The 24,804-nt window shown below is 43.1% G+C and overlaps 2 protein-coding genes across 3 annotated transcripts; one reads left to right on the top strand and one right to left on the bottom strand.

Annotated features, from left to right (window-relative positions):
* Positions 1 to 608: 608 nt before the first annotated feature.
* Positions 609 to 5,918, bottom strand: LOC122990192 (probable pancreatic secretory proteinase inhibitor). Of its 2 annotated transcripts, XR_006405284.1 has the most exons (6): positions 5,845 to 5,918; positions 4,420 to 5,325; positions 3,418 to 3,458; positions 2,840 to 2,871; positions 1,582 to 1,694; positions 609 to 830 (listed from the first exon to the last, which is right to left on the bottom strand). XR_006405284.1 is itself a non-coding variant. In XM_044363384.1 (5 exons), exons 2-5 carry the CDS (start codon positions 3,470 to 3,472, stop codon positions 785 to 787), a joined length of 246 nt encoding a protein of 81 aa, XP_044219319.1. In that variant the 5' UTR covers positions 3,473 to 3,756; positions 4,420 to 4,511; the 3' UTR covers positions 609 to 784. The 2 variants fall into 2 exon arrangements, 1 of the variants encoding a protein (XP_044219319.1); XM_044363384.1 differs by lacking the exon at positions 5,845 to 5,918 and having other exon boundaries at positions 3,418 to 3,756; positions 4,420 to 4,511.
* On the top strand, positions 5,195 to 24,145 carry polr2b (RNA polymerase II subunit B). The gene is made up of 25 exons (XM_044363383.1): positions 5,195 to 5,303; positions 5,871 to 5,943; positions 6,268 to 6,418; positions 6,520 to 6,632; positions 6,712 to 6,931; positions 7,012 to 7,170; positions 8,434 to 8,598; positions 8,781 to 8,977; positions 9,851 to 9,970; positions 10,670 to 10,856; positions 11,077 to 11,220; positions 12,142 to 12,281; positions 12,647 to 12,758; positions 13,250 to 13,404; positions 16,306 to 16,504; positions 17,301 to 17,469; positions 18,942 to 19,038; positions 19,142 to 19,236; positions 21,676 to 21,926; positions 22,202 to 22,291; positions 22,403 to 22,510; positions 22,650 to 22,763; positions 23,144 to 23,304; positions 23,385 to 23,580; positions 23,947 to 24,145. The coding sequence occupies exons 1-25, from the start codon at positions 5,285 to 5,287 to the stop codon at positions 24,034 to 24,036; spliced, it is 3,525 nt and encodes a 1,174-aa protein (XP_044219318.1). The 5' UTR covers positions 5,195 to 5,284; the 3' UTR covers positions 24,037 to 24,145.
* The last annotated feature ends 659 nt before the right edge of the window (positions 24,146 to 24,804 follow it).

Here is a 24,804-nt window from a genome sequence, read left to right as displayed (position 1 = left end):
CACAAAAGCCTTTATACAGATGGGTGGAGCAAATTAGCATACACTATAAACACTATGATCCTTGCATTGGATAGCCGTTTTCAATTTGTCTATGTGCACTGTATCTGTCTATCAAATAAACCATAAATAAAGATGTTTTATAAAATGTTCAATATTTATTTATATGCCTTTATTTAAAATAATTTACTTTTAACTACAAACTTTCAAAATTCTAGCTACTTCCTGTCACAAGTTATTTGAGGATCACATTGCAAGGGACACTCAGAAACCTTAACAAACCCAAAACCAAACCCATCTCTGACAACTCAAACATTGAAAACCCTTCCTTTCCTGTTTCTCTTTCCTCTCTCTCCCCTTTGTCTTCTTTTCTTTTTTGTCTTCCCCTCTATCGCCTTCTCCTTGGTAGGCAAACGGCGTTGGGAACTCTGAGTGACGTGTCAGCTTGTGAATTCCTTTGGCTCTCCATTTCAACTGTTTAGTCATTAACAAAAAATGGGAAGAGTCACCATGACAAACTCATACCCATTACCAGCCTCTTGGCCCCCACCAGTTTTCTGCCACTCTGGAGTGGTTTTTAACCCACATACATCAAAGTAATGAAGCTTGACTCAGACAAAGGGAAAATCTTTATTGGAAAAAATTTCAGTGAAAAACAACTTTACAGAAATATGAGCACATCATTATAAAATTATAGCTGTGTGTGGTTACTAACATCTACATTCAAACAAGTCAAAAATACATGTAATGATGTCATCAGTTACACAGTATCTTGATGATGTGATCCTCAGCAGGGTCCATCCTTGACAATCAAAATGTCTGCGTTTTTCTCCCTGAAGAGACATGATCAATAAATCAGTGATCAACAATTAAATTATTTTTACTGTACACTGTTTCTACCTTTGTATCTACTTGTGTACGGGTGTCAGTTTAGAGGAACTACAGTCTGGTGTTCTTACAGCATGATAAAGCTGCTGATGTAGACCTACACCCTGACATGTTTACATTTCATAATCAATCATTCAGCCTCAAAACATAGAAGCTCACAATAAATGAAACTTAAGTTATGGAATTAAATGTTTGAATGATGAAACACTACAAATGTTTCATCATTTTTTGCATCAACGTTCATGCCTTGCTCTAAATAAGTCCCAGATTGAAGTTATTGGTCATCAACACAAGTCCTGATTCTGTGATTGGTCCATAAACTAACAATCTGTGGTTAAACTATAGTTAGTTAGGAAAATATCATAGTTTAGGTCAAAATGAGTGCTTTGTTAACTTTAAGAGTCTTTAATCAACACAGTTGAATTAATAACATGGTTTAGATTAGAGGACAATGATGTTTCTAAATAACAGTGTTAGAGAGATGTAAAGACATTGAATCAAACCAGTTCAAAGTTGTTTTTTTAAACAAATTTAACTACTAAAGTGAGTTGTTATCAGATGGTTAGTGTTATGTAAGAAGGAGAATGATGAGCCTGTAACATAAAGGAGGTCTGAGTCTTTTCTATAAAACAGGGTCAGTGTTACAGAATAAACAGAGAGATTAATCTGTTTGTTGTTGATTGTTAAAGGACTCACAATCTCTGGACACAAAGAGAACATTCATTTGGATAGGTGACGCCATCACTGCCGCACACTGGAGAGTAGTTCAGAGGACATGCCTGGGTCACGCTCATTCCTACACAGGAGGGCTGCAGCAGCAAATTGAGAGGACAACATCCCACATGTTATGCCTGATATTCTCACATTACAGGTCAGACACAAGTTGTTACCCACATTCAGATTATACACTAGCAGTTTGAGGATTTGCAGTCAACAGCAGTTTGTATACATTTACATTTCCTCCTCATATAATTTGAACCTCCAAAACTAAACACCTTAAAATACATATTATTTCAATTCATATAACAAGTTTTTACTGTTTAGTGCCAAAGAAAGCCAGTGAGTTGGCACTAGACATACACAAATGTTTTTGGAAATTGCTCCACATCACTGTTCTTCTCTGGTGGTGGGTCAAGAAATGTTAGCTGGATAATGTCTATATAATGTAAAAACTAGAGTTCTAAACATTTTTATTGGCATCAGTAAAACTGTTATTCTTGTTACTGAGTCCTGATTACTGCCATCTGCTAGTTCCTTGTTAGAGGAGATCAGCCTGTTTCGTGTTTTACACATCAAACCATGAAGTTTGTTCAATCATTAAATGTCAGACATGCTTTTAATTCCTCACACCTGGATTACTGCAGCACCACATCACTGCAGTATAAACCCATTTTAAGTTTGATTTTCACATCTTATTGATGAGTTTAGTCTCAGATTCTCTATACAGGCATTTATCTGTTCCAAACAACACAATTCAAAACAGAAGGTACAAAGTCTTTCACTCAGTCTTTGCACATTTTAATTTCTTATTTAAAAACACTTCTACCAGAGTTTATCCTGATTTTACCAATTGTATGTCTTAATTTTTGATTATCATCTTACTTATATCATCTTATATTTATTGGTTTAATTTGTTTTATTCTGATCAAGTTAATGCTCTTTGTTAACTAAAAGTTTAAAAAATATTTCAGACTTTATGAAAATTATTGTCGTGGTCAGTATTTAGTGACTTGAGGGACAACACACGTGACACCAAATCAGTTTCAGAGTTTGACCTGATTATCTACAAATGTTACTGTCAAACAATTAAGATGTTCAAGGAAACTTTGGTTAAAAGTGAATATGATGTTTAAACTAGTTCCTTAAGTTACATTTACTGAAACTCTGAATTCAAGTTACTAAAACATGTTCAGGTTTTACAAAAGACATTGTAGGATGATTTTTGTTTACTTACCCTCCTGTAGAGTCTGGATTTATCCTCAGCATCTGCAAAAGGAACAATAAACTTTTTTAGGGCAATTATTCCACTATTGCATGTTCACACACATGACTCTGTACTGCCTCACCTGGTCTGTTTACAGTTTGCGTTAAAAATTCTTCTTCATTTCTCTGTAACTACTGTCAAACATTTGACTATCTACAGGTTTAATAAATCAGACTGAATCATCAAGAAATGTCTCAGTGGTTTAAGGGTTTTGTGACATGATATGAAACATCTGTAGTGACATCCAATCAAAAGCAATCAGCTTTGTAAACAGAAAGTCATGTTATCATCACAAGCTGTACAACAGTTTTAGGAGACTAAGCATGACAATCCTTTGCAACTGCAGGTGTATTTACTTTATTTCTGTACACATGGAGGAATCTAATTCATACAGTGAAAACTGACATAAATATTTGATGATGCTCAACTTTATTCTGGATGTTTTTGCCATTATATTTTCAAATATGACATTTATTGTTCTGATTTCATTTTTTTATCAACTGTCACATCAAATCTGTCACATTATTATGAGACTGATCCAGTCTTACCTGCACAGAAGAAAATGGCCACACAGACCAGTAGAAGAGTCCTGCCAAACATCATGGATGAAAACTCAGGAACTCAAATAAAACCAAAATACAAAAAGTCTGGAAACGTCTGAGAGGAAGTTGAAGCGATTGGATTTTGTGGCGTCCGAGTGTCTGTAGATGTGTCTGTGTGCACGTCCTCTGTGGTTGTGATGTTTGGTGCGGTGTGCTGTTGTCATATAGAGGACGGGCTCTGTGTTGTCGTCTGAAACTATGTGAGCTTCTGTTGTGACGGCTGCTGCTCTCTTTTGTTGAGGCTTTAATCTCAGGATCAACATTCCTGTCTGCTCCAAAATATCGCTGACAGGGCAGAAAAACGTCAGGAGTGACACAGAGTGACTCCAACACAAACACAGCGGCAGAAAAACAAGCATGGCTCTGCCATGAGTCTGCACAACAACATATTTACACAAATAAACACAATTACAATTATGTAGAACCTTTCATACTGACGATGCAGCTGAAAATTATTTACGCCAAACTGTCAGAGAGTATGACCTAATAGAGGGCTGGAGCCCCCTTAACTTCATTAAATGGTGAGTCTATCAATTACACAAGCAGAGGCATTACAGAACAATTCATCTTAACTATTCTTAATTATTAAACTCAAATTGTCAGTGGCTTTGAACAGAGTTCAAATAATATTCAAACACACATGTAAAAACTTGACTTTGTGGTAGCTGGGTTATTTAAAGAGCCAGAGGACCAGAGACGAGAGCTGTTCAACAGTTCATTGTCTTGTAAACAGGTTTTTCAACATATAGTTGACTGTCATAGATGATTTAAAGGCTTAAAAAGGCAGATGAAACAACAATCAGCAAACAAAGGTACTCTAGTAAATCTTAATCAAAGTGATAATCAGTACGCAAAAGGTACTCCAATACTTTAAATCTTAATTCAAAATGCTCATTTGGTCATTAGACAAAGAAAGCATAATAACTACAACACATTTCCTTAACTTACTCAAAGAAGATCTTATGCACAGTCAACTGGAGAAGAAGTCAACCTGCTGCAGTAGACAAAGGGAAAGACTGAACAAGGCCTGAGCCAGGCCTCTTATCAGTTCAGGTGTGGCCCGTTAGGTTGAGACTAAGTCCAGCCCATCTAGGTCTGGGAAGGAAGGAGGAATTTCTACAACTCACATCAGTTAGACACTGGAATTATCCATAAATGGCACTAAACAAACACATGAGATTATCAAACTAAGGAACTTTACAGAATAATAGATTAAGCAGTACACTATTACTCCCTTATGGACACACTTAACAAGCATAAAGGAAGACAGGTGTGGTTGGTGGCAGCAAACAGAACAATGGTTTCTCCTCCATATGAAAGCACAGATTCAGGCAGATGGAGTCTAGTTGACTCCAGACGGCATAGGTGAGCTAAACAGGGTTCATCGCAGACACAGAACACTTTCAACAGGCAAATGAAAAGTTGACAAACATAACAGCTGAAATACAAGTATGATTTTTGGAGTTGGTGAAATATTGTATCAGTTAAATATTTATTGAAATGAAACCATGTGAGAAGTTTAGAGGAAAAAATGGACATCTGAAATGTGACACACTGATATTTTGTAAAGACCAGTATCACCTTTTACAATTATTTGTATTTTATAAAATTATTAAATATTTCAAATGTGAAACATTTACTGCGGGACAGGTAACAGCTGCAGTACCGCGGAACAAACTGAGGAGGGCAGCAGTGCATCATCTCCTCGCGCAGCCGCAGTACAGAGGAAGAAGAAGCCGGAAGTGTAGTTTATGTTCCGGGGCGCGTGTCGGAACCTCAGTTTGTTGGACTTGATCTCTTCTGAGGAGAAAACATGTACGACCAGGACGAAGGTGAGCTGCTGTCTGTTCATACCTGGAGAAAATTCATCAACACAGCGGCCGGTTAAATTTTATTAACGCACGTTCAGTTCTACATATAAACAACGGCAACTCCTGCTGCTAGCTGCTAGCTAACGTTAGCTTCTGCTCTGAAAACAATCAAACTCTTACTGCGTAAACGCATAGGCTAACATGCTAACGTTAGCTTCATCTGAAAACATTTGCTAACACACAGGCTAACATGCTAACGTTAGCTTCATCTGGAAAAACAAATCCTTCACTTAACAGCAAGTTAACAACAGCTAATGCTAATGGCGCGGTGCTTTCTTTCCGCTAACAGGCTAATCAAAGGCTGTGATGGATAATGTTTCTGAATGAAACGCACACAATAAAACTCAATCACAGGCACACACTCACGCTCCTACACACACACACACACACACACACACTCACACACTCACACGCACATTAAAACATAAACACTTTCACACACACACACAGCAATACACAAACACACTCTCTCTCTCTCACACACACACAACTAAACACAAACCCCGTTTTGTCTGTGCTGTTTGTCAGATAACCAGTATGACGAGGACGATGATGAAATCACTCCAGATCTGTGGCAGGAAGCCTGCTGGATCGTCATCAGGTAACCTCACCTGTGCTGAACTGGCTGATACTGATTATCATCAATACTGTTGATAGACACATTAACAGAACTCTATTTTCATTGTTTCACAGAACATTTCTGTCGAATATCAGTTACTCTGTAGCAGACATCACGGAAATGTTTATATCTTTTTGTTTAATGATGAGGCGCTGATAACCAATATAGAATAAATATATATAGATATAGAATAAAGCATCAAACATCTCAAACAGAAACAGTTTTTTTACTGTCAGAGGTTAATTTGTAGTACTTGTAGTACTTGTCCCTGTACTGACAGTATTTACTATCTGTGCTCTCTTGCAGCTCGTATTTTGACGAGAAGGGTTTGGTGCGGCAGCAGCTGGACTCGTTCGATGAGTTCATCCAGATGTCGGTTCAGCGCATCGTGGAGGACGCTCCGCCCATTGACCTGCAGGCTGAAGCCCAGCACACCTCTGGAGAGGTGGAGGAGCCGGTGAGCAATCAATCAACCAATCAATCAATCAATAGAGCTGCTGTGTTTCACTGTGACATCACTGTGACATCACTGTGACATCACTGTGACCTCTGTTTCAGCCTCGTTACCTGCTGAAGTTTGAGCAGATCTACCTGTCCAAGCCGACCCACTGGGAGAGAGACGGAGCACCGTCCCCCATGATGCCCAATGAAGCCCGACTCCGAAACCTCACGTAGGTCTCACATGGTCATACCTGGTCTCACCTGGTCTTACTTGGTGCCTGTTCTCACCTGGTCCCTGTCCCCCCTCAGGTACTCGGCCCCCCTGTACGTGGACATCACTAAAACCATCATTAAGGAGGGTGAGGACCAACTGCAGACTCAGCACCAGAAAACCTTCATTGGGAAAATACCCATCATGCTTCGCTCCACCTACTGCCTGCTGAGCGGGCTGACGGATCGTGACCTGTGTGAGCTCAACGAGTGTCCACTGGACCCCGGAGGTTACTTCATCATCAATGGCTCCGAGAAGGTACACTGTGACATCACCATGAACCGCTGCTCTGTGTCTCTGTCTGTGAGTCCACGTCTGTAACTGTCTGTTTCTCTCAGGTGCTGATTGCACAGGAGAAGATGGCCACCAACACTGTGTATGTGTTTGCTAAGAAAGACTCAAAGTACGCGTTCACCGGAGAGTGTCGGTCCTGCCTGGAGAACTCATCCCGTCCCACCAGCACCATCTGGGTCAGCATGATGGCTCGTGGAGGGCAGGTGAGTCTGGGTCTTCAGGTGCCACAGCAGACCTCTGTCAGCCTGTCGCACGTCACCTCTACCGTCACACGTCACCTCTACCGTCACACGTCACCTCTACCGTCACCTCTACCGTCACACGTCACCTCTACCGTCACACGTCACCTCTACCGTCACACGTCACCTCTACCGTCATACGTCACCTCTACCGTCACACGTCACCTCTACCGTCATACGTCACCTCTACCGTCACACGTCACCTCTACCGTCACACGTCACCTCTACCGTCACACGTCACCTCTACCGTCACACGTCACCTCTACCGTCATACGTCACCTCTACCGTCACACGTCACCTCTACCGTCATACGTCACCTCTACCGTCACACGTCACCTCTACCGTCACACGTCACCTCTACCGTCACCTCTACCGTCACCTCTACCGTCATACGTCACCTCTACCGTCATACGTCACCTCTACCGTCATACGTCACCTCTACCGTCACACGTCACCTCTACCGTCATACGTCACCTCTACCGTCACCTCTACCGTCATACGTCACCTCTACCGTCATACGTCACCTCTACCGTCATACGTCACCTCTACCGTCACCTCTACCGTCATACGTCACCTCTACCGTCATACGTCACCTCTACCGTCATACGTCACCTCTACCGTCACACGTCACCTCTACCGTCACACGTCACCTCTACCGTCACACGTCACCTCTACCGTCATACGTCACCTCTACCGTCATACGTCACCTCTACCGTCATACGTCACCTCTACCGTCACACGTCACCTCTACCGTCACACGTCACCTCTACCGTCATACGTCACCTCTACCGTCACACGTCACCTCTACCGTCACACGTCACCTCTACCGTCATACGTCACCTCTACCGTCACACGTCACCTCTACCGTCACACGTCACCTCTACCGTCACCTCTACCGTCACCTCTACCGTCATACGTCACCTCTACCGTCATACGTCACCTCTACCGTCATACGTCACCTCTACCGTCACCTCTACCGTCATACGTCACCTCTACCGTCACACGTCACCTCTACCGTCACCTCTACCGTCACACGTCACCTCTACCGTCATACGTCACCTCTACCGTCACCTCTACCGTCACCTCTACCGTCATACGTCACCTCTACCGTCACACGTCACCTCTACCGTCACACATCACCTCTGACTCAGTAAAGAAGAGCGTCATTAGCGGACAGGTGTGACTGATTAACTGATTATTGATTATTGATTATTGATTGTCTCTCAGGGAGTAAAGAAGAGCGCCATCGGTCAGAGGATCGTGTCCACGCTGCCGTACATCAGACAGGAAGTTCCCATCATCATTGTGTTTCGAGCGCTGGGCTTCGTTTCGGACAGAGACATCCTGGAACACATCATCTATGACTTTGATGACCCCGAGATGATGGAGATGGTGACAAACTTCACTCTGCTTATCATTTATTGATCAATTAGTGATTTTCTTAACAGGTCAGATAATTAAAACACTGAAGGAGAATCTGCAGGTACTTTCAGCTCTGTCCATCGGTATTCAGCTGGCTGTGATGTCACCTGTGATGTCACCGGTGTTGAGCAGCGATGTCGTCTGTATTCCAGGTGAAGCCGTCCCTGGACGAAGCATTTGTGATCCAGGAGCAGAACGTGGCGTTAAACTTTATCGGTTCCAGAGGAGCGAAACCCGGAGTGACAAAAGAACGTAGAATCAAATACGCTAAAGAAGTTCTGCAGAAAGAGATGCTGCCACACGTCGGAGTCAGCGACTTCTGTGAGACCAAGAAGGCTTACTTTCTAGGGTGAGTCGTTACCTGACACAACCAGCTACTAATGATTTACTGTACGAGCACAGTAACACCCTGCGTTATGGTGTCATCCTCCCTCTCTTCATTCGTCAGAGGATGTCTACGTGAAAGGTGCAAGAGTAGCATTGCTCTGTTCAGGAATCGGGCAGCGTGAATATGTGAACGTAGCGTAGCTAGCGGTGAAGTTAGAGAGCAAACAGCAGAAAAGTGAGGTGAATGTGAGCAGAGGAAACAGAGAACAGGAAGTTGTCAGTGTGTCAGTAAATTAATGCTGCAGCTCCTCAGGACAAAGAAATTACTCATTTATCGAAGGGGGTTAGCAACAACACGTTAGCCTAACCTGACCAGGCTCACTTAAGGTGGACTGACCTTTAAGGTGGACGAGCAATTCTCATTTTAGGGTCAATCTCAGCCGCTCTTTAACAGAACGGAGAAATGTCTGGCTGATGAGTGTCTGGCGCAACACAATGTTAGAGATATTTCATGTTACTTTGAGAAGCGTAATCAAGGAAACAGACATCATGTGCAGTAGACTCGCACCGCTGTGTGAGCAACAGGATGCTGACTGCAACTCGTTAAGAGCCGCCAGTGTCACTAACGAGAAGGAACGTCTGATTCTTTCATATAGAACCTTTCAACGATGTCTTGCTTCCCCGTCTCCATGACAACGCCGCTGCTTAATGGATACAAACACTGATCATATTCTGTTCTCTCCTGTGAAAGTTTTCTGTGTAACTCTGTGTGTGTGTGTGTGTGTGTGTGTGTGTGTGTGTGTGTGTGTGTGCGCGTGTGCGCGCGCGCGCGCGCGCGTGTGTGTGTGTGTGCGTGTGTGCGTGTGTGCGTGTGTGTGTGTGTGTGTGTGTGCAGGTACATGGTCCACAGGTTGCTGCTTGCTGCTTTGGGCAGACGAGAGCTGGACGACAGAGATCACTATGGAAACAAGAGGCTGGACTTGGCCGGACCGCTATTGGCCTTCTTGTTCAGAGGGTGGGGCTTCTTTCACTCACTCCTTGACATCACCTGTGACCTCTGACCTTGAGCTCTCACCTTCGACTACCAGATGTTGTCTCCACTCGCTCAGGCTTGTGGTTGAGTTTTAGTAAATAGTATGTTATAACCATCATAAGGCTTTTATTGTGAAATACAGCAGCTTCCTGTAGCTTTAGTATATAGTATGTTATAACCATCATAAGGCTTTTATTGTGAAATACAGCAGCTTCCTGTAGCTTTAGTATATAGTATGTTATAACCATCAGAAGGCTTTTATTGTGAAATACAGCAGCTTCCTGTAGCTTTAGTTGAAGATGTTGCATCAACATAATCTGTCTTCATATATGAACTGCAGAGGTTCAGCATTCAGGTCCCATCAAACCATGCAGCGATGAGAGGGTTAGGGTGAGAGGGTTAGGGCTTCATGTGTGGATGAGAGGGTTAGGATGAGAGGGGAGTTGACTGCTAGAAGTCAAAGACGTCATATTAAAGTTTATGTTCTGTTTGTTCAGCAGTTGTTTGATAAACGTCTTATTCTGACTGTTAGAGGAAGAAACAACCTCAGAGAGCTGATAGAATGAAAACATGAATGAATGAATGAATTAATGAATGAATTAATGAATGAATGGCTTTAGGTTTAATTGTTGTCTTTGTGAAAATGGTGAAACTTTAACTTTAAACTTTAATCTGTTTCAGCATGTTTAAGAACCTGCTGAAGGAGATCCGGATTTACGCTCAGAAGTTCATTGACCGAGGGAAAGACTTCAACCTGGAGCTCGCCATCAAAACCCGAATCATCTCCGACGGCCTCAAGTACTCGCTGGCCACCGGAAACTGGGGCGACGTCAAGAAGGCTCACCAGGCCCGAGCCGGAGTGTCACAGGTGAGACCGCCCGCCGCTACGGAGCAGCCTCCGTTCATCGCACGTTTATTCTTTTAATATCAAACCAAGCGGCGGCGATCGGCTGAGAGGAGCGATGACTGCAGGGAGTAAGATAACTTCTGATCAGTCTGCATCAGTGTGCCTCGTCTCAGTCCTGTTAGACCGGTCTCAGATGTCCTGAGGTCAGCTTCTAAAACTCTGCTGTGTTTCCTGCTTGTAGGTGCTGAACCGCCTCACCTTTGCGTCCACTCTGTCCCACCTACGCCGAGTCAACTCCCCGATCGGCAGAGACGGCAAACTGGCAAAACCTCGACAGCTGCACAACACTCTCTGGGGAATGGTGTGTCCGGCCGAAACGCCCGAGGTACTAAAAAAAAACCCAAAATCAAAATATTTGTCTTATTTTCAATATCCGGGATCTTACGGGAGGCACTTCCCATCTCAAACGCCCAATAACATACTGAAAACATGTTTATCCTTTATTTCTTATAATTCCTTCAATAATCATGTAGATACAAAACAAATATAATCCTGACATGGATGTTTAGTAAAATATCTCAAATCTGTGTGTGTTTATCTATGAAGGGAACATGGAAGGACCCCTAATAACACATCAAGCACTTTCCATGTGTTCCTACTAGCTACCCCACAATACTACTTTCTCCTCCTACGTCCAACAATAAACTAAATAAACTACCAGGCCTTGTTTTATTCATAATATCTTTATGTCCGTTGGTGGTAGAGTCCTCAAATATTATTAATCAATTAAAATGATAACGATTGACTTCACATTGGTGCAAAAATGTGGGTTTGTAGTAACCTCAGTATCACTCTTGTGATAAAATGGCAGTTCAGGTTTTTAATAGTTTTGGCAAACAGAACATGTTTGTCTTCCATCCTGCAAAGGTTGGAACAAGATATTTATTCTCCAACATGGCTTCCCAGAGAAGGGTTAGAGGGCGTTATAATATCAAGGGCTGAAAAAACATGAAAACATAAGATTTGAACAGAAATGTTTGACAGGCCTTGGTTTTGGGATCCATTCGTGATAAAGACAAAGATCTGATTTGATCCGGAACGACAGTTGAAGAGATGAGTGTGAATGTTTCATCACTGTTGGAGTTTTACTCCGTGTTTACACTGAAAGTGAACCGTGATTGTTTGCTTCCAAAACATGGATGACCTACGCTCAACGCTGTCTCTGAACGCCTCGCGGGTAGACCCTCACTGAACAAACAGCTGTCTTCATTTGTACATGAATTGACGGACGCCGGTTGTGTTACAGGGTCACGCTGTGGGTTTGGTGAAGAACTTGGCTCTGATGGCCTACATCTCTGTGGGCTCCCAGCCGTCTCCCATCCTGGAGTTTCTGGAGGAGTGGAGTATGGAGAACCTGGAGGAGATCTCGCCTGCTGCCATCGCAGAGTCAGTCACACCTCATTATTCAGCTCTCTGACATAAAACTAACTACAAACACACATCCTGGAACCTGATGGATGATCATTCATCATCTTCCTCTTTTCTGTCTCTAATCTGACGAGGACGTCAGCACTCAGTTTAGTTTGACTGCAGTAACAGAACCTTTCTCAGCCTGACCAGCAGATGGCAGCATTCTGCCAGAATGAAAACACTTCCTGTCAGCTGTAGTTTAGAGGACAGCTTCAGTTACTGCTGGTTAAATCTGATGCCACCAATCACTGATCAAAACTCAATGCTGTCCGTGAATAAAATCTCTCTCTGTGACTCAACATGAATGCTTTTTGATCGTATTTTTGTTTGAAATGTTTTAGTGCCACAAAGATCTTTGTGAACGGCTGCTGGGTCGGCATCCACAAAGACCCTGAACAGCTGATGAACACACTGAGGAAGCTGCGGCGACAGATGGACATCATTGTGTCTGAGGTAACTGAAACCCAAACAGCCTCAAACATCTTCTTCCTCTGTGCTCCACTGTTGTGATGAACACTCAGTTACACTTTCATCACCATGAACACACAACGTCCTGTTGCCTCAAACACTCAGCACAGCACCAAATGTGAATTTATCCACCACTGAAAATAGTCCCCAATGAATCCACCTGTGTGTTTGTTGAAAACAGTGTCACACCTTAATCACCATGAACACACACACACTGTAGTTTGACTCAGTTACACATATACTGTCACACTGCCTCTGATACCACAGAGAGCAGCTGTTTAATCACTGAGCCTCTTCAAACATGAACATTTGTGAGCTTTTTAAAATGTCTTTTTAAAGATTGCAGGTTTTGAGTAGGAAGCAGTGGACTCACTAGTCTGGACATGAGATGATGATAATGATGAATAGAAACATAAAGAATCCTTTAAACAGGTTCGGGTCCAGCTCATGGTTCCTGTTGGTTTTCAATGTTTCAGGTGTCGATGATCAGAGACATCAGAGAGCGTGAAATCAGAATCTACACGGACGCCGGACGCATCTGCCGACCGCTGCTGATCGTCGAAAAGCAGAAACTGCTGCTGAAGAGACGACACATCGACCAGCTGAAAGAGAGAGAGTACAACAACTACAGGTGAGACATTAGAACTACAGGTGAGACATTACAACAACTACAGGTGAGACATTAGAACAACTACAGGTGAGACATTACAACAACTACAGGTGAGACATTACAACAACTACAGGTGAGACATTACAACGACTACAGGTGAGACATTACAACGACTACAGGTGAGACATTACAACAACTACAGGTGAGACATTAGAACAACTACAGGTGAGACATTAGAACAACTACAGGTGAGACATTAGAACAACTACAGGTGAGACATTAGAACAACTACAGGTGAGACATTAGAACAACTACAGGTGAGACATTAGAACAACTACAGGTGAGACATTACAACGACTACAGGTGAGACATTACAACGACTACAGGTGAGACATTACAACGACTACAGGTGAGACATTACAACGACTACAGGTGAGACATTACAACGACTACAGGTGAGACATTAGAACAACTACAGGTGAGACATTACAACAACTACAGGTGAGACATTACAACAACTACAGGTGAGACATTAGAACAACTACAGGTGAGACATTAGAACAACTACAGGTGAGACATTACAACAACTACAGGTGAGACATTACAACAACTACAGGTGAGACATTACAACAACTACAGGTGAGACATTAGAACTACAGGTGAGACATTAGAACAACTACAGGTGAGACATTACAACAACTACAGGTGAGACATTACAACAACTACAGGTGAGACATTACAACAACTACAGGTGAGACATTAGAACTACAGGTGAGACATTACAACAACTACAGGTGAGACATTAGAACAACTACAGGTGAGACATTACAACAACTACAGGTGAGACATTACAACAACTACAGGTGAGACATTAGAACAACTACAGGTGAGACATTACAACAACTACAGGTGAGACATTACAACAACTACAGGTGAGACATTACAACGACTACAGGTGAGACATTACAACAACTACAGGTGAGACATTACAACGACTACAGGTGAGACATTACAACAACTACAGGTGAGACATTAGAACTACAGGTGAGACATTACAACAACTACAGGTGAGACATTACAACGACTACAGGTGAGACATTACAACAACTACAGGTGAGACATTAGAACTACAGGTGAGACATTACAACGACTACAGGTGAGACATTACAACGACTACAGGTGAGACATTACAACGACTACAGGTGAGACATTAGAACTACAGGTGAGACATTACAACGACTACAGGTGAGACATTACAACGACTACAGGTGAGACATTAGAACTACAGGTGAGACATTAGAACAACTACAGGTGAGACATTAGAACAACTACAGGTGAGACATTACAACGACTACAGGTGAGACATTACAACGACTACAGGTGAGACATTAGAACAACTACAGGTGAGACATTACAACGACTACAGGTGAGACATTACAACAACTACAGGTGAGACATTAGAACAACTACAGGTGAGACATTAGAACTACAGGTGAGACATTAGAACTACAGGTGAGACATTACAACAACTACAGGTGAGACATTAGAACTACAGGTGAGACATTACAACAACTACAGGTGAGACATTAGAACTACAGGTGAGACATTACAACAACTACAGGTGAGACATTACAACAACTACAGGTGAGACATTAGAACAACTACAGGTGAGACATTAGAACTACAGGTGAGACATTACTAGAACTACAGGTGAGACATTACAACAACTACAGGTGAGACATTACAACGACTACAGGTGAGACATTACAACGACTACAGGTGAGACATTACAACGACTACAGGTGAGACATTACAACGACTACAGGTGAGACATTACAACAACTACAGGTGAGACATTAGAACAACTACAGGTGAGACATTAGAACAACTACAGGTGAGACATTAGAACAACTACAGGTGAGACATTAGAACTACAGGTGAGACATTACAACGACTACAGGTGAGACATTACAACGACTACAGGTGAGACATTACAACGACTACAGGTGAGACATTACAACTACAGGTGAGACATTAGAACTACAGGTGAGACATTACAACAACTACAGGTGAGACATTAGAACTACAGGTGAGACATTACAACAACTACAGGTGAGACATTACAACAACTACAGGTGAGACATTAGAACTACAGGTGAGACATTAGAACAACTACAGGTGAGACATTAGAACAACTACAGGTGAGACATTAGAACTACAGGTGAGACATTAGAACTACAGGTGAGACATTACAACGACTACAGGTGAGACATTACAACGACTACAGGTGAGACATTACAACGACTACAGGTGAGACATTACAACTACAGGTGAGACATTACAACGACTACAGGTGAGACATTAGAACTACAGGTGAGACATTACAACAACTACAGGTGAGACATTAGAACTACAGGTGAGACATTACAACAACTACAGGTGAGACATTAGAACTACAGGTGAGACATTACAACAACTACAGGTGAGACATTACAACAACTACAGGTGAGACATTAGAACTACAGGTGAGACATTACAACAACTACAGGTGAGACATTACAACGACTACAGGTGAGACATTACAACGACTACAGGTGAGACATTACAACTACAGGTGAGACATTACAACGACTACAGGTGAGACATTACAACTACAGGTGAGACATTACAACTACAGGTGAGACATTACAACGACTACAGGTGAGACATTAGAACTACAGGTGAGACATTACAACGACTACAGGTGAGACATTAGAACTACAGGTGAGACATTAGAACAACTACAGGTGAGACATTACAACAACTACAGGTGAGACATTAGAACTACAGGTGAGACAGACGGGTTTTAGTAAAGTAACACCTGGTTGATCCTGTACAGTTTACGCTGACTGACCTGTGGTTGTTGATGTTTTTGGCGGTCAGCTGGCAGGACCTGGTGGCAAGCGGCGTGGTGGAGTACATCGACACTCTGGAGGAGGAGACGGTGATGCTCGCCATGACCCCCGATGACCTCCAGGAAAAGGGCGTGGCTTACTGCTCCACCTACACCCACTGTGAGATCCATCCGTCCATGATCCTGGGGGTCTGCGCGTCCATCATCCCCTTCCCTGACCACAACCAGGTAAGAATACTGTCATCCTCTCCCCGACTCCCCGACCACGACCAGGTTAGAATACTGTCATCCTCTCCCCGACTCCCCGACCACGACCAGGTTAGAATACTGTCATCCTCTCCCCCGACTCCCCGACCACGACCAGGTAGGACGTCACTTCTTAGGACAGAAGCTGCTGCGCTGACCAGGTTAATGTTTGAGAAACAAGGGAGAAAGATAATTAGGGGTGTAATGGTACAAAACATTCATGGTTTGGTATGTACCCCGGTTCTGAGGTCAGTGTTTGCTACGATTTCTTTACAGCAGAAAAAAAAAAGGTAGAAAATAAAATTATTTTAATCTTTTTATTTTGAAAAATGTAAAGATCTAACAATGGCTCATTGGCCAAAACTATTACTGACAGTTTAGTTGCTGCAGTGGAAACTATGACTGACACACAGAGATAATGGTTTAATAACACTGTTGCAGCTGCTCAGTGTTACGGGTCTCTCATTCTGACAGCAGCAACATCACAGAGTAACCAGGCTGCGTTGGCTAAGCTAGCTAGCATACCCTCATGAACATGCTACAGCTAAGTGGTGCGCCGCTATAACGTTCTGGATGGAACTTGCACTCTAGAATTATTGTTCCACACGTCTGAGTAAGTGGATTATTAAACTACTTTGACAGTAATTGTTTGGGTCACAGAGCGTACCGAACGCTTAGGGACGAATACACGTACCCTTACACCCCTAATGCTAATAACAGATGAACACTAGTTCATGATGCACTAACGAACATGTCTGTCATGTGTCTTCTTGTACAGTCTCCCAGGAACACCTACCAGTCGGCTATGGGTAAACAGGCCATGGGAGTCTACATCACCAACTTCCATGTGCGAATGGACACGCTGGCTCACGTGTTATATTACCCTCAGAAACCACTGGTCACCACTCGATCCATGGAGTACCTGCGCTTCAGAGAGCTGCCTGCAGGTGATGCACTAATGACCACCTCATATATAAATATATATATTAATATGAACATTAGTCTGGGTGGTATCGAGGTGTTACAGTGTACCAGGGTATTTAGAAATCCCAAAGGTTCATTACCATCATACATATGGACGCTCCTCTTTCTATTAAAGTGATCCGGCGTTGCTGTATTGAGGTGATGTGTTGTAGTGCTCAGTCTCTACTGGTGGGACAGACAGCTGAGCTGAGAAAGACGGCGACTGCAGTGGAACCAGGACTGTTGTGATAACCGCGGTATTGCAGCACTGTGCAAGCAACGCCACTATTGCTCTGTTCACGTTAGGCCCTTCTTGTTTTACACTTCAATGTGTGTATATTGAATGTTCGGTCCAACCGCCACGCAAAGCGTCACATGCAATGAGTTTTCACCTGTGGGGCCTCGTGCTAGTCTCCTGCAGCTAGCATCCAGGCTAACAAGCTAACCTGGCGCCCAGCCCTCATAACGGAGCCAAGCTTGGTGTGAGCTAACCAGCGGTCAATGCTGATGTGTGGTTGTTAAAAACACGTCTGTATGACTATTTTGTCTCGGTTATATGCTTAAACTCTCCCGGATCACTGTGTGGCCGAGCAGGCTGCCGTTTAACCTGCAAGGTAACGTAGTTTTCCACCAATCGTCCAGCCAGACTCCGTTTATAAATCCCAGGTCTAAGGGGACTCGGCTGGAGGCCAGCGTTGTTTCTGCCACATGATTTAAAGTGTTTTCTGTGTTTGTCAGGTACTGCTGCTCGACACATAATCAGAATAATTGATTTTCAGAAAATAAACGGTGCTAATACGGCACGATACATATGAAAATACTGCCACATATAACTTTATCTTGATGACTTCAAACTACAAAAGCAGTTTATTTGCCACATGATTTTATTCAACTGCCAGTCTGCCGCCACCCGCACATCATCTCCTTTCAGCTCACTGACGTGTCGCCGTAGCAACAAGTGTCATCGGGTCCTCCAGCAAGAATCTCTGGAAGAAGAGCGTTTATTTCCTGTCTGTTCATTATTCTGTTGACCATAAATATTTAAATCCAGCTGTTTAAGTCGGCTCGACAGCGTCATACATGCTACAGTTACTTCTATCACCAGCGGCTAACAAACCATGAACCCCAGTTAGCTGTTAGCTTGCTAGCAACAGCAGGCAGCGACTGTCTGTGCGTTCTGTTATTTCCCTCCAGTCTCTCTGAACCTTAATGAAGTACTTTCATTAAGCCCCGTGATACTCACACCTACTTGTGTCTTTGCATTGATTTTGTATGTAATCACATGACACAAATAATTGCTTCGTGTTCGGTCTGAACACCGTTACAGAGAAACGTCTTCGTCATCGCTTTCTTCAAACTTACCTGAAAACAGGAGAGTGGGTTTGTGTTTGTCCTGCTCGCTGACTGGCAGGCACAGAGCTCTTCTGGCGTCTCTGAAACTTTCTTTGTGTTTCAGGTATCAACTCCATCGTGGCCATCGCCTCGTACACGGGCTACAACCAGGAGGACTCTGTGATCATGAACCGGTCGGCTGTGGATCGAGGCTTCTTCAGGTCGGTCTCTGCTGTCACTGAGTGTTCCAGGTGTTTGTTCCAGGTGTTTGTTTCAGGTGTTTGTCTGCAGTCTTTTCCTTAAAGCTGTGATGTCACCCTGCAGGTCTGTTTTCTATCGATCCTACAAAGAGCAGGAGTCTAAGAAAGGCTTCGATCAGGAGGAGATCTTTGAGAAGCCGACACGTGAAACCTGTCAGGGTGAGAACTTGTTGTCCGGTCTTTGCAGTATGAAAATACCTGTCTAGGTCTTATGATTGATTGATTTCATTTATGGGTTATCAGACAGGGATAACATGTTAAAGGGGGAACAACATGGTCCCAAGATGTTAAAAGAAAAGAAACAAACAATAAAATTCAACATAAAAACTAAACAATCCTGAAAATCCCAAAACGCTTCACAATTTAAGAGTAAATAATAACTTCCTCATCAAAATACAAGAACAACTGACGTAAAAATGGAATTGCAGATTTCAGTATAAACCTGTGACCATGTTCCATAAATAAGTCCTGACCTGACTTCTATAAGCTCCTCTCATTTTTAACAGCTGGATGTGTAACAGGAGGCTGTTCCACAACACGGCAGCAGCTTAAAAAAAGGAACTTCTGGCTACATTATTCACTGGAGGGACTTTATATGAACACACACTGGCCCTGGTGTTATAGCCATGCTGAGTATTTTCCACTGTTATCTGTGAAGTATTGAGGAGCAAACCCATTGATAATGTTGAACATATCATGCAGCTTCAGTTGTTCTACTCTGAGCTGTACTGGAGCAGTCCTACACTTCTGAATTCATCACCAACATGAGTTAAAGAGGATACATCTAATAAATACTGAATAATATTATTTTGCATCACCTGCAGTTTGTTCCTAAATTCAGATGTCAAACCACTGAACCAATCAGAACAGGCAGAATCAAACTGACGCTGTACCAATGAGAACATGAGAAGTTTCTTAACAGAAAAGTTAAAAAGAGCCTTAGTCTGTGAAACAGGAACTTAAGTTTGCTGCCACTCTTAGATAATATTTTATCAACAACAGATTCACAGGACAGTGACTGGCCCAATATCATTCCTAAGTATTAGACATAATATAATAAAATTTCAGTTCCATTACAAAAGATTTTCAGTGTATTTGTTCTTGACATCTTTGTTCCAAACAGGATTGACTGGGTTTTACCCAAATGTATTGAAAGCTTGTTATCTATGAGCCACTCTCTCACACTTTCTGATTCATTACTAAGAGTTCTGAATTTCACTGACATCATTCCCAGATAGCAGTAATGCAGAATCATCAGCATACAGCAGCAGCTTGCATGTCACAGCAGCTGTTGTATCATTTATATACATAAGAAATAAGAGGCCTTAAAATAGAACCGTGCAGCACCACACATGTAATATCCTGAGGTTCTGATAGAACCACTTCAACATCACAGACTTGAGTTCTTCCTGTAATGTAAGAAATAAACCATTTTACAGCAGTATGTCCAAACACCATGCACTGTAACTTTGACAACAGTACAGAATGATTCACTGTGTAAAAAGCTTTCTGCAAGTCAGCATAATTTCCTCCATCAAGGTTTTGTCTAATAAAATCAAACAAATGAATCAGACAGATGTCAGTAGAGTCTGCTGCTGTAAAACCAGACTGAAGCTCAACAACAAACTGTGTCTGACTAAATACTAAATAATATGAGTAATCACACCAGATATGGATCCATCCCTCAGAAATCTGGCTGGAATAAACCAGTTGCTTTAGTTGCTCCAGTATTTATCTGTGATTGAGATTTCTGACTTAATGATCACTTAAAGTAACATCAAGGACGCCTGTCTGGGAGATCTTTTCATACTCGGAGGCCAATATTCAGTCCAATATGGACGGTTCAGTAATTAAACAACTATTACTAGAAGGCAATAAAAGTCTGCTATTAAAATAACATATACGATATAATAATTCCTTCTTCATGTATACATTATTCTTAATACAGTTTATCTCTAAACGTTCATAAAAGCCTCGTTGTTTTGAAGCTCTATAACAGTAATAACGGGTCCAAGTCGTCCACCTGGAGGTCGGTTTGAATGTTCCTTATAAACAAGCGTATCGCACCTCCATTTCTGTTGCCATGACGCCGGTAGACAGAGTTTCTGCATCTTGAAGGAAGCGATGGAGCCGTTTCTCGGACACTGCGATCACAGCAGCTGTAGAAATAACTGCAAGATGCTTGATCAAGCTCAGGCAAAAAGTTCTTTGCTTTTACATGAATAAAGTCGTCTCCGACTCAATAAAACATCAGGATCTTTCTGTGTATCAAGCGAACCTCCTCAGAGCAACATGTCATCCTATCAGACACATCTGCAGCATCCATCGGCCACCGGCGGAACGTCAGAGTCGCTCTCTCAGCCAGATCATAAGTGTTTTATGTGAACACACATCACAAAAATAAAAAGCACCTGCCTTAGCAGTAGCTCTCACCACCTCCGCACAGTGAGAGCAGGAACCACTCGGGTTGATTGATCTCGTATTTCACCTGTGAGTTGTTGGCCGAGACGCTGAACGTCTCTGTAGCGGCGTCCAGTCACATGTATGAAATGTTGAACCTTCTGCTCACAGATTACAATCATCTCTGACTCCTTTCAGGGATGAGACACGCCATCTATGACAAGCTGGACGACGACGGCCTCATCGCGCCCGGCGTTCGTGTCTCTGGCGAGGATGTGATCATCGGGAAAACTGTGACGCTGCCAGAGAATGATGACGAGCTGGACAGCACCAACCGGCGCTACACCAAGAGGGACTGCAGCACCTTCCTGAGAACCAGCGAGACTGGCATCGTGGACCAGGTGATGGTGACCCTGAACCAGGAGGGCTACAAGTTCTGCAAGATCAGGGTGAGACAGCACACCTGACACACAGCATTAGCAACAGCATTAGCAACAGCATTAGCAATAGCATTAGCAACAGCATTAGCAACAGCATTAGCAACAGCATTAGCAATAGCATTAGCAACAGCATTAGCAACAGCATTAGCAATAGCATTAGCAACAGCATTAGCAACAGCATTAGCAACAGCATTAGCAATAGCATTAGCAACAGCATTAGCAACAGCATTAGCCTTTTTAAGAGGATTTTCTCTCTGATGAGCTTCTTTCTTCTGGTCCTGCAGGTTCGATCAGTCCGGATTCCGCAGATCGGAGACAAGTTCGCCAGCCGACACGGACAGAAAGGAACCTGTGGAATCCAGTACAGACAGGAGGTAAGCAGGAAGTAAACAAGTCACCAGACAGGAAGTAACACACCTCAGACGGGGGACAGAAAGTTAAATATGGTCTGTAATGTCGGGACGTTTGTGGGTTTTGTGTTGAAGGACATGCCGTTCACCTGCGAGGGAATCACGCCTGACATCATCATCAACCCTCACGCCATTCCGTCCAGAATGACGGTCGGCCATCTGATCGAGTGTCTACAAGGAAAGGTAATAATCAATAAATATGATGTAATAATCCTGATCACAAGGTAACAATTATGAATAGTGATTGATTATCATATTATAACTTGATAATTAACATGAATAACGTCAGTAATTCAGATTAAAAGCTTCCTGTTGTTCTCAGGTGTCGGCGAATAAAGGCGAGATCGGCGACGCGACGCCGTTTAACGACGCCGTCAACGTGCAGAAAGTGTCAAACCTGCTGTCAGAGTACGGATACCACCTGAGAGGCAACGAGGTCAGCGTTCTGATCAATATCGTCCCACAAACAGTTGATCAATACATTGATTATTGATCTGTGTTCAGGTCATTGATTATTGATCTGTGTTCAGGTCATTGATTATTGATCTGTGTTCGGGTCATTGATTATTGATCTGTGTTCGGGTCATTGATTATTGATCTGTGTTCAGGTCATTGATTATTGATCTGTGTTCAGGTGATTGATTATTGATCTGTGTTCAGGTCATTGATTATTGATCTGTGTTCAGGTGATTGATTATTGATCTGTGTTCGGGTCATTGATTATTGATCTGTGTTCAGGTCATTGATTATTGATCTGTGTTCAGGTGATTGATTATTGATCTGTGTTCGGGTCATTGATTATTGATCTGTGTTCAGGTCCTGTATAACGGCTTCACGGGTCGGAAGCTGACATCTCAGATCTTCATCGGTCCAACTTATTATCAGCGTCTGAAGCACATGGTGGACGACAAGATCCACTCGAGGGCCCGAGGCCCCGTCCAGATCCTCAACAGGCAGCCGATGGAGGGCCGCTCCCGGTGAGACACCATCTGTCTACCTGTGTGTCTGTGTGTCTCTCGTACCTGAGTCTCACCTGTCTCCGTCTCTCTCCTCTCAGTGACGGCGGTCTCCGTTTCGGGGAGATGGAACGTGACTGTCAGATCGCTCACGGAGCGGCTCAGTTCCTTAGAGAGCGTCTGTTCGAGGCGTCTGATCCGTATCAAGTTCACGTGTGTAACCTGTGCGGACTGATGGCCATCGCCAACACACGCACGCACACGTATGAGTGCCGTGGCTGCCGCAACAAGACACAGGTACACATCCAGATCAATAACCAATCACATGAAGACACAGGTACACATCCAGATCAATAACCAATCACATCAAGACACAGGTACACATCCAGATCAATAACCAATCACATCAAGACACAGGTACACATCCAGATCAATAACCAATCACATCAAGAAACAGGTACACATCCAGATCAATAACCAATCACATCAAGAAACAGGTACACATCCAGATCAATAACCAATCACATCAAGAAACAGGTACACATCCAGATCAATAACCAATCACATCAAGAAACAGGTACACATCCAGATCAATAACCAATCACATCAAGAAACAGGTACACATCCTGATCAATAACCAATCCTATTGATTGTGTGTCTCAGATCTCTCTGGTCCGGATGCCGTACGCCTGCAAGCTTTTGTTCCAGGAATTGATGTCGATGAGTATCGCTCCTCGTATGATGACATCATAGAGCAGCTCAGCCAATCAGACGCCTCCCAGCAGACTCTATTTTTCTGTAGTTTCATATTGTCTTTAGTTGTTTTTGTAAAAGTTGAATAAAACTGTTTTTCTTCTGTGGAGGATTCTGGGTCACATGATTCTTTGTCTGAGTTCTCATTGGTTTACGTACATCAGTGTTTCCTTCAAAGGTTTCTGCCACTAGCAGGAGACGCGTTTACACGCCACACCGGGAGACGCGTTAACACGCCACACCGGGGAGACGCGTTTACACGCCACACCGGGAGACGCGTTAACACGCCACACCGGGAGACGCGTTTACGCGCCACACCGGGAGACGCGTTTACGCGCCACACCGGGAGACGCGTTTACGCGCCACACCGGGGAGACGCGTTTACGCGCCACACCGGGGAGACGCGTTTACGCGCCACACCGTCAGTCTTGGAAGTCCTCGAGTACTCTGAACTGATAATGGCTTAATTTTACTTTTAGACTTCTATAAATCTTTGATAGGGTGGAGCTTCAGTTCATTTTACAATCTTTAGTAATTGTTTCTCTACAGATATTAAAACTCAATAAGAACATTAATAATCCTGTTAAACTGAACATCTTATAGACTTCATCTGTCTGGAGGTATTAAACATACTAAACCCCATCCTGTTAGCGGCTAACCCGTATTAAACATACTAAACCCCATCCTGTTAGCGGCTAACCCGTATTAAACATACTAAACCCCATCCTGTTAGCGGCTAACCCGTATTAAACATACTAAACCTCTTCC

The sequence above is a fragment of the Thunnus albacares genome, chromosome 10 (assembly GCF_914725855.1).
Source record: "Thunnus albacares chromosome 10, fThuAlb1.1, whole genome shotgun sequence".
Taxonomy (NCBI): domain Eukaryota; kingdom Metazoa; phylum Chordata; class Actinopteri; order Scombriformes; family Scombridae; genus Thunnus; species Thunnus albacares.
This window is presented reverse-complemented; position numbering and strand designations above follow the sequence as displayed.